This window comes from Salmo salar, chromosome ssa26 (genome assembly GCF_905237065.1).
Source record: "Salmo salar chromosome ssa26, Ssal_v3.1, whole genome shotgun sequence".
Classification (NCBI taxonomy): domain Eukaryota; kingdom Metazoa; phylum Chordata; class Actinopteri; order Salmoniformes; family Salmonidae; genus Salmo; species Salmo salar.
This window is the reverse complement of record NC_059467.1, coordinates 10,745,234-10,755,606: the sequence shown is the minus strand read 5'-3', so window position 1 is coordinate 10,755,606 and position 10,373 is coordinate 10,745,234. Positions and strand designations below refer to the sequence as shown.

General features: G+C 41.2%; 1 protein-coding gene and 1 long non-coding RNA gene across 6 annotated transcripts in view; one reads left to right on the top strand and one right to left on the bottom strand.

Moving 5' to 3' along the window:
- Positions 1-2,215: 2,215 nt before the first annotated feature.
- Positions 2,216-10,373, top strand: part of LOC106587130 (anoctamin-1) — a 53,566-nt gene continuing 45,408 nt past the window's right edge. For 3 of the 5 annotated variants that reach the window (XR_006762250.1, XM_014175173.2, XM_014175172.2), the window contains exons 1-2: positions 3,503-3,918; positions 8,186-8,358. Coding sequence is in view for 4 of the 5 variants with exons in the window: in XM_014175173.2 (XP_014030648.1) it covers positions 3,855-3,918; positions 8,186-8,358 (237 nt within the window). In the remaining variant the exon portion in view is untranslated. Of the gene's footprint in view, positions 2,456-3,502; positions 3,919-8,185; positions 8,359-10,373 lie in introns of those variants that run through there. The other 2 variants (XM_014175175.2, XM_014175174.2) reach the window with 2 other exon arrangements.
- Positions 2,491-3,483, bottom strand: LOC106587133 (uncharacterized). Its single transcript, XR_001324374.2, has 2 exons — positions 3,127-3,483; positions 2,491-2,657 (listed from the first exon to the last, which is right to left on the bottom strand). It is a non-coding gene; the product is annotated as an uncharacterized lncRNA (long non-coding RNA).

The following is a 10,373-nucleotide window of genomic DNA, read 5'->3' as shown; positions in this document are numbered from 1 at the left end:
GCAATAGCTAGCTAAGTGGTCACCCAGTGGACTACTAGCTTAGCTATAGCTAGCACAGTGTTAGCTGAAGAGAACCATGTTGCTATTCGGTCTAGAGAGCCTCTTTTGACCATACTTCCCTGCTGTATAACTGGTCAGTTTATCCGTAACTAGTAATTCCAGAAATGTGAGTGCTTGGCTTAGTTCGCCCAGTACGGTGAAAGCAGTAGCCATAACTCTGAGAGAGACTGTTCTGTCAGACAGGTTATGTGTGTACTACTCAAAGCCTGAACATGAGGTCTGTAAAGATTAGCTAGCTAGTAGCAGCCTAGTGGGCTAAACGCCTAGCTGTAGTTATCACTTCGTTAGCCGGAGAGCACCGCGTGAGGGTGATACTCTAAAGGCTGAAAATCTCCCACAACTGTAGTATGGAAAGGCAAAACCAGTTAGTCTAGCCAGTGCGGGCGCTGATAAGCTAAACGAGTTGATAAGTAATGCTACCAAGTGTAGTTAGAAATAGCTAGCAGAAAGAGTGAATTCTAATGGTGTGCTGGCCAATGTTAGCTGTGGAGCTAGTCCTGGCATTAACTAGCTAGCATTCACCCTTTGGGTTAATATCCTAGCTATTGCTAGCACACCGCTAGCTAGAGAGAAAGCATGTTCTTCGTGAGCTAGCTAGGTTAGCCTTGCAGCGTGTTCTAACCAAATCTCAAAAGTCTCTTTTCTCTCTTCCACCATGGAAGAAAAAAGCAGCATGAAGCGGGTAGCTAACTAGGCTAGAGGGGTGAAGGATGTGGCGCTATCTTCGACTGGAGACTGAGAAGTACATTTTTCGGTAAGTGTGCTCAAACTTCACGACGGGATGCTGTTATCCTACACTCAGTGGCGAGTGCTGAACAGGTCACCTGTGAACAGTTAAGCAGGACAGAAGTGGTTCAAGTCGTGCTGAGGAGAGATAGAGATCTTGCCTTTGCTGTAAGGAAGAAAACAAATCATTAAGTAGAGGATGGGTGCGTGGCGCCTTATAAGTAGTTGGGTTCTCTGACAGACGTTGTGTGATTGGAGCTTCCTGTGACTCTGCCTAAAATGGTGTGGGACCCACAGTGAGAGACCAAAATTAGTATTTGAAAGAAGACCACCATACCAAACTGTTAGCTGAAGGCAAAACACACATTGATTGTTACACAGTTGATTACTACATAAAGTGAATGAACAAGAATTCCTGAGTAGTTGCACGCTCTGCATGGATACATTCATTGGGATTGTGGTTTGAGAAGACCACAGCCTCTACCAAAGGACTGACATCATGAAAAGGCTCCAGACAACTCATCAAATTAACAATACAAGGATACCAATGCTTGGATAAATTGGAAGGAGAAATCATTTTTGTTACTGCCCAGAATAACATACCTATTTGTCCAGAGCACTGTAGGAAACATTTTACATATGTAAAGTCACTGTTGTTGCAAAAGCATTTGGTAGGAAAATATCTTCAGATGGCCTTTCATTGTCCATTGATTATTTGCATTAAAAAAAGTCCATCAGCTGAATATGATTATTTATTTTTAACCTAATTACATCCATCCCCTCAACAGGTATTTCTATTCCATTTCCCATCTGTGTTTTCAACATTTTAAACAAGACTGTATTCACAGACACAGGCTACTTTTTAAAGATGTGACAGAACAGGTGGTTGAATCCAGATGTGAATGATGCACAATATAATACTTTTTATGCATGTACTGTCACTTTCCTACTGCATTTAGAAGTCTCAGGTTGTCTGGCTCTGATCTGAGAACAGCCGAGAGTGCCATCCTGTTGGACCTTATTCCCTACTGCATACCAGTCCCCACACGCCCAGGCTGGAATGTGTGTGTGCAGAGATTTTGAAAGCATTCCTAATGTGTTGAATTGCATTTCCTATTGTCATCCTAGGCTTTCCTGATATTGATATATAATTGTTCTGAATCACAGACTTGCAAGACTATTTGTAAACTTCAATGGTAATCCAATGTCAAACTCTGTAGGCTATTGTTTGTTGTGGCACTAAGGTGATGAGAACAACACATTTTTCCTGATTCATCCTCGAGGAGGGAGTAGTAGCAGGGAGGTTGCTGAGCAGGTAGACACAGGCAGAGAGGAAGAAGCCAAGGGGGAGGATTTATCCTTCCCAAAATCTGTCTGCGTGAGATGAGCCATTTTTTTGTATGGAGGTCTATAAGAGAGTGTCGAATTACGTAAGGCATATTTCATCAAATATAAATGTCATAATGTTTAGGCTGTTACAAATGTACTGACATAAGTGGAAGCAAGTGGCATACCGGTAACTTTGAGAAAAACTACTTAGTTGGTTCACTGTTGTTTTGCCCTCTCATTGGCTAGAATGGTCCCACCTGATCTCGTTTGACCCTAAACATTGAGGACACGTATTTCTTGTCGGCTATCTTGTCATTATAACATATAATCTTCGACACAGGTGAGTCGCAGAAAAAAGGTGAGACTGGAACCATGTGTGAAAGTGCAGTTTTTTATTGTGCTGAACTAAGGTAGGCCTAATTGCTGTCTTTCAGTAATTTCAGTAAATATTGTTTCGTTTTACCAAGTTCATTCAAAGCGCAGGTGCGTTTCGTTGTCGCGGTGGTGGCTTCCCTGGTGTTTCCTTGTGGCATCCCGGTTACCTAATCGTAAAGAGTATATTTTCAGGAATGTTTCGAAAATCAGATTATCCACATGTAAATATAGGGCTACGAAATGTGTCTACATATAAAAACACGTTTTTAAATATTTTGTTAAGTATAGTTCCCAAGATGAAAACAATTTGTTCCGCAATGGCGATAAAACATTTAATACTTCAACTTAACTGTGGAGGCTCACAACTTAACTGTGGGCACACAGCCAAAAGTGTAAACATGATGCAATTGACATTTTAACCTGTATACATAATTGAGATATTGGAGAGTTACATTTTGTACCATGATCATGCTCCTGACAAATGTAAGCATCTTACAGAACGAAGTCGTTCCCACGCCGGCTACGTAAAATTCCAATTCCGCAGGTATCCAGAATGTCCCCCCATAAAAGTGAGATATCGTGTGCGACTGCACATCTAAATTTTACATTCTGTACATGTTCTAGTGTACTTCTGACCTTTTTCTTGATCGCTTCATCTGTGACTGTCCCTCTGGGTTCGGACTGTCGCCTCCAGGTATTGACTTGGTGAAATGCCCTCATTCGAACTACTATATACTGGGTTCTTTCATTGAAAAAATAAATCCATTGATTTGCTCATTTTTGGGGTTCACCAAATCAGCAATCAATAATTTGATACGGTTATGAAAAGCCGAGTGCATGACAGTGCAGGTCAAATCATTACATTATTAGAACTCATAGAACCATATGCACTGTATGTAATATGTTGCCGCGTAATATGTTGCAGTCAAATGAGTATCGTAATGCATGAAACATCTGATTTTGACGGATACCCTCACACCTACCCATGTTGGAGGAGACATCAGATCGTGGCGTGGGCGGCACCAGCTGTCTTTTGCTGGTACTCTCACCACCACTTTTACCATCCTAATGATGAACTGCACTACAGCTATTTTGCGCGACGTATTGTGGGAGGGCACATAATGCACATTATATAGTTCGTAACGCGTATGGATTAGATGTCTTGTTTAGAGAGCGTGAGGCTCTGTAGTAGGCTAGCCTTCGCGGGGAAGCAGTGGGACATTTGTGGGAAACCCAACGTTTCCATGCCACACCATAGCATTGAGCCCACGGGCGCAGTGAAGGCATCGGCTAGATAGATGGTTTTCAGAGCGTGGAGGATATAGGAAATCTGTTGTGATCACCGGTTTAAATAGTCTGTTCAAATGGAGAGACATGGTGATGATGATGATCCGATGCAAGCCATAAACAATCATGATAAAGTATATGGTAAGTTAATTCTGTTTGAATAATGGTTCATTTGAAATTATTTTCTAAATGTAGGCTATAAACTCCAATAAAAAGCGCACCACAGGTAGTCTATGGTTGCATAAAGTAGAGCTTTATTTGATGGATGAATATGCGGCAGATTAGCGTTTAAGAGCGTTGGCCAGTAATTGAAAGGTTGCTGGTTAGAATCCCCGAACCGACTAGGCGAACAATATGTCCATGTGCCCTAGAGCAAGACACTTAACCCTAATTGATCCTCTAAGTCGCTCTTGATAAGTGCCTGCTAAATGACTAAAGTAAATGTAAAATAGGAAGGCAGGCAGGCTGTAGCCTTCAATTAACTATATATAAGCCCTCTCGATTTAGTTTTAACACATTATTTGTACATGTTTATAATGTAGGCAATTTTGGGGGTTTGAAAAGATTTATTACACATTTTTCATCATGACCATTCACTATAATGTAGCTTTGAGAGGTTTGTTTACCTGGATGTCAGTATTCTGAGACAAGTGTTCATTGTGGAACGAGTTGGACTACCCTAGGCTACAGTAGCTGAGAGAGACGCACAGACAGATATGTTTATGTAAGCACGACTCTATTCAAGCATGCCTTATACTATCATTCAAAAAATTCCAGCTTGAATTCATAAAAACAAATATGTTAAGAAATATGTTTCTGACAGCTTTTGGTATATATGGTATCTATCTACGACTGCTATTGAATTATTGTAATGTTGAATGGGATGAGGAATGGAATTCGCATAGAAAGGTGTTTTTTTCTGATAAGCATGAAGGCTGGTTCATAGTTGAGAAATGTCCATCTAATTGGTGAAATTTCATTTTGCATTAGCTACTCCATCACATCATATTCCTTCAGCTGTCAATAACTTCACATAGGTTTGTTTCATGTTGATATAGCATATCAAGCTTCTAAATCAGAATAAATTCACTTGACTATTTGGCCATTTTGATTCATATAGCATCTTTATGGAGCGATACAAAATATTTTTTGTATCATTACTGAATATTACTGAATTGTAAATTCCAACACAGAATTTTGCAGTACAAGACATCAGGTCACAGATTTTGATTTGAATGGAGCTGTCAGTGTAATTATATTATGTAATTCTTAAGCCTATTATGGTCCATATCAGGCTCCTCCAAATTTCAGCACACACTCCTTTTTTCTCCTACAGTGAGGGGAAAAAAGTATTTGATCCCCTGCTGATTTTGTACGTTTGCCCACTGACAAAGAAATGATCTGTCTATAATTTTAATGGTAGGTTTATTTCAACAGTGAGAGACAGAATAACAACAACAAAATCCAGGAAAACACATGTCAAAAATGTTAAGTTGATTTGCATTTTAATGAGGGAAATAAGTATTTGACCCCCTCTCAATCAGAAAGATTTCTGGCTCCCAGGTGTCTTTTATACAGGTAACGACCTGAGATTAGAGCACACTCTTAAAGGGAGTGCTCCTAATCTCAGTTTGTTTCCTGTATAAAAGACACCTGTCCACAGAAGCAATCAATCAATCAGATTCCAAACTCTCCACCATGGCCAAGACCAAAGAGCGCTCCAAGGATGTCAGGGACAAGATTGTAGACCTACACAAGGCTGGAATGGGCTACAAGACCATCGCCAAGCAGCTTGGTGAGAAGGTGACAACAGTTGGTGCGATTATTCGCAAATGGAAGAAACACAAAAGAACTGTCAATCTCCCTCGGCCTGGGGCTCCATGCAAGATCTCACCTCGTGGAGTTGCAATGATCATGAGAACTGTGAGGAATAAGCCCAGAACTACACGGGAGGATCTTGTCAATGATCTCAAGGCAGCTGGAACCATAGTCACCAAGAAAACAATTGGTAACACACTACGCCGTGAAGGACTGAAATCCTGCAGCACCCGCAAGGTCCCCCTGCTCAAGAAAGCACATATACATGCCCGTCTGAAGTTTGCCAATGAATCAAATTAATTTATATATCCCTTCTTACATCAGCTGATATCTCAAAGTGCTGTACAGAAACCCAGCCTAAAACCCCAAACAGCAAGTAATGCAGGTGTAGAAGCACAGTGGCTAGGAAAGACTCCCTAGAAAGGCCAAAACCTAGGAAGAAACCTAGAGAGGAACCAGGCTATGAGGGGTGGCCAGTCCTCTTCCGGCTGTGCCGGGTGGAGATTATAACAGAACATGGCTAAGATGTTCAAATGTTCATAAATGACCAGCATGGTCAAATAATAATAATCACAGTAGTTGTCGAGGGTGCAACAAGTCAGCACCTCAAGAGTAAATGACAGTTGGCTTTTCACAGCCGATCATTGAGAGTATCTCTACCGCTCCTGCTGTCTCTAGAGAGTTGAAAACAGCAGGTCTGGGACAGGTAGCACGTCCGGTGAACAGGTCAGGGTTCCATAGCCGCAGGCAGAACAGTTGAAACTGGAGCAGTAGCACAGCCAGGTGGACTGGGGACAGCAAGGAGTCATTATGCCAGGTAGTCCTGAGGCATGGTCCTAGGGCTCAGGTCCTCTGAGAGAGAGAGAGAGAATTAGAGAGAGCATACTTAAATTCTCACAGGACACCGGATAAGACAGGAGAAATACTCCAGATATAACAGACTGACCCTAGCCCCCCGACACAAACTACTGCAGCATAAATACTGGAGGCTGAGACAGGAGGGGTCAGGAGACATCTGAATATCTGAATGATTCAGAGGACAACTGGGTGAGTGTTGTGGTCAGATGAGACCAAAATGGAGCTCTTTGGTATCAACTCAACTCGCCGTGTTTGGAGGAATGCTGCCTATGACCCAAAGAACACCATCCCCACCGTCGAACATGGAGGTGGAAACATTATGCTTTGGGGGTGTTTTTCTGCTAAGGGGGCAGGACAAGTTCACCGCATCAAAGGGATGATGGACGGGGCCATGTACCGTCAAATCTTGGGTGAGAACCTCCTTCCCTCAGCCAGGGCATTGAAAATGGGTCGTGGATGGGTATTCCAGCATGACAATGACCCAAAACACACCGCCAAGGCAACAAAGGAGTGGATCAAGAAGAAGCACATTAAGGTCCTGGAGTGGCCTAGCCAGTCTCCAGACCTTAATCCCATAGAAAATCTGTGGAGGGAGCTGAAGGTTCGAGTTGCCAAATGTCAGCCTGGAAACCTTAATGACTTGGAGAAGATCTGCAAAGAGGAGTGGGACAAAATTCCTCCTGAGATGTGTGCAAACCTGGTGGCCAACTACAAGAAACGTCTGACCTCTGTGATTGCCAACAAGGGTTTTGCCACCAAGTACTAAGTCATGTTTTGCAGAGGGGTCAAATACTTATTTCCCTCATTAAAATGCAAATAATTTTATAACATTTTTGACATGCGTTTTTCTGGATTTTTGTTGTTGTTATTCTGTCTCTCACTGTTCAAAGAAACCTACCATTGAAATTATAGAATCATCAATTCTTTGTCAGTGGGAAAACGTAGAAAATCAGCAGGGGATTAAATACGTTTTCCCCTCATAAAGAGCACCCAAGGGCCCTTATCTGTGAAAAGTTATTACAAGGATTTGACTTACAGTATATAGGAGTCTTTGACTGTCAGAAGCTGTCCCTAGCATTGCCGAGGGTAGGGGAATCCTTGTAAGTCATTGCCCAAGAAAAGGCAGATACTTGGTGGGGTTCCATTGTATTCCCTCTAGAAGATTTTCTCAATGTACTGTGAAAGGCATCTCAATGATTCCTAATCAAAGACCAGATCTGTATGTTGTCTAGGTACGCTCAGATATTAAAATATTTATAGAAATATTGTCATACAGGCATGTGGGGTGACAAATGAACGAAAGACTAAGCGGTAAACCAAAACAACATTGGCCTTTAGGCCATGAGAGATTCATGGACGTGCTTACACAACCAGTGCTTTTACATTAGCTCTTTGAAAAAACCTTTTTTGCTCAACATTCACACAACGTGCACATAGATGTTGAGTGCAATTTAACTACGGTCAGATTCTCAGTGATTTATAGTCAGCTATATAGGTACTTCCTCATCCACATTGTTGGTTTACCCTAGAAATGAATACCCAAAGCATGTTGGTTATTTTTTTTGTGGCTGTCAAGAACCTCATCAGACAATACACAATGGTGGGATACTTCTCATGCCATTGAGCTGGACAGTACACTCTTAGCACCATTTGACCTGGAAGCACATCTCAGAGTATCAAATACTTACAGTATATTGTTCCATACTAATCATATCTCTTTCCTCCCACACAGGTAAAACTTTCCTAGTACACGACCTCTCTGGTAGTCTTCTCCCTGAGTTGGAAGAGCAAGGCGCCATGAGGAGGAATGACTATTATATCCCTGTATCCGGCGAGGAGAAGGCAGCTGACTTTGGGAACACTAAGGATGGTGGCGTTAGCCAATATAGCAAGTATGACTCCATCGTAAGTGGTCTTCTCTACATTGGGAATGTGTATTTATTAGGGATCCCCATTAGTTTTTGTTAAGGCAGCAGCTACTCTTCCTGGGGTCCAAACACATTAAAGCACTTACATCACACCTAAAACAAAAGATAAAACAGTACATCATATAACATTATTACACCACTACATATCTACAATACAAAATTCAAAAGGCACTCGCACATCTGAGCAATCTTGTTGCAGGTGCATGGCAACAGTTGAAACAGGATGAAGGAAAAAAGGAAACTGCACACTGCTCTTGATAGTATCACTGATATTTAATAAGCTTTACGTGTCGGCCTAACGGCCTTCGTCAGAGCTTTTGTGAATTTTCTGAAAACAGCACCTCTATGTAGACCTAGCTCCACCCACATCCGTTCCACGTATGGAAAGGGGTTGGAGGCAAAGGAAAAATAAATAAGTGCTACCAAACATAACAATATGCATTTCACAAATATTACAAAAGTGTATAAATAACACGCATTGAATACGTCCATAAAACCACAATGAGGACATAGCAAGTTTTCATTAATCATTGAGTACATCATACGAAAAACATCAGAGTAATCTTAAATAGGGACATATTTCAAATTCACAACATAACATACATAGGCATTTCATCATTAAGTCCTTTAGGAAATAATGTTTGGAGGGTGAAAATCCCAAAACATTCTCTTTTACTCAGAGTATTATTAATATCACCTCCCCTGTCTGATATCTTAACTTTCTCTATGCCACAAAATCTAAAGGTAGAAATGTCATGCTTTAGGTCATTAAAATGTACTGCGACTGGATAATCCCTGTCGTTTCTCCTGATTGAACTTTATGTTCACTAATTCTCTGTTTGAGAGAGCGGGAGGTCTTACCGACATAGCAGAGACCACATGGACATTTAATAATGTAAATAACATGGGTGGTGGCACACGTAATGATATCGTTTATTGGAAACCGTTTTCCTGTGTGAGGGTGGCAGAAATATTTACACTTCATCATATTGTTGCACTGTGCGCATCCTCTGCATTTATAGCTACCATTTGGTAGAGGGCGTAAAAGAGCCTGGCTGATTTTTCTATCGCGGCTGGCAGTTGGCATGAACCAATTTATCGCGTAAATTGCGACCTCTCCTTTACACAATGAGTGGTGGATTTTTAAATTCAGCCGGCAAAGCTGGGTCCGATGATAAAATATGCCAGTGTTTCTTGACCACACCTCCCACTTTTCGCGAATTCAAAGTATATGTGGTTGTGAACATTACGGAGTGTTCTTTTGCTTTAGCGGGTCTTTTTTGTAACAATTCATCTCGTGTTTTTCCCAATGCCAAATGAAGAGCTTCATCCACACATTGTGGCGAATAGCCTCTTCTTAGAAACCTAATGCGCATCTCCGCTGCTTTTTCTAGATAATCATCTTTGGAGTGGAATATACGGCGCAGTCTGAATTCTCTCAAACAGAGAATTAGTGAACATAAAGTTCAATCAGGAGAAACGACAGAGATTTTCCAGTCGCAGTACATTTTAATGACCTAAAGCATGACATTTCTACCTTTTAGATTTTGTGGCATAGAGAAAGTTAAGATATCAGACAGGAGAGGTGATATTAATAATACTCTGAGTAAAAGAGAATGTTTTTGGATTTTCACCCTCCAGACATTATTTCCTAAAGGACTTAATGATGAAAGGCCTATGTATGTTATGTTGTGAATTTGAAATATGTCCCTATTTAAGATTACTCTGATGTTTTTCGTATGATGTACTCAATGATTAATGAAAACTTGCTATGTCCTCATTGTGGTTTTATGGACGTATTCAATGCGTGTTATTTATACACTTTTGTAATATTTGTGAAATGCATATTGTTATGTTTGGTAGCACTTATTTATTTTTCCTTTGCCTCCAACCCCTTTCCATACGTGGAACGGATGTGGGTGGGGCTAGGTCTACATAGAGGTGCTGTTTTCAGAAAATTCACAAAAGCTCTGACGAAGGCCGTTAGGCCGA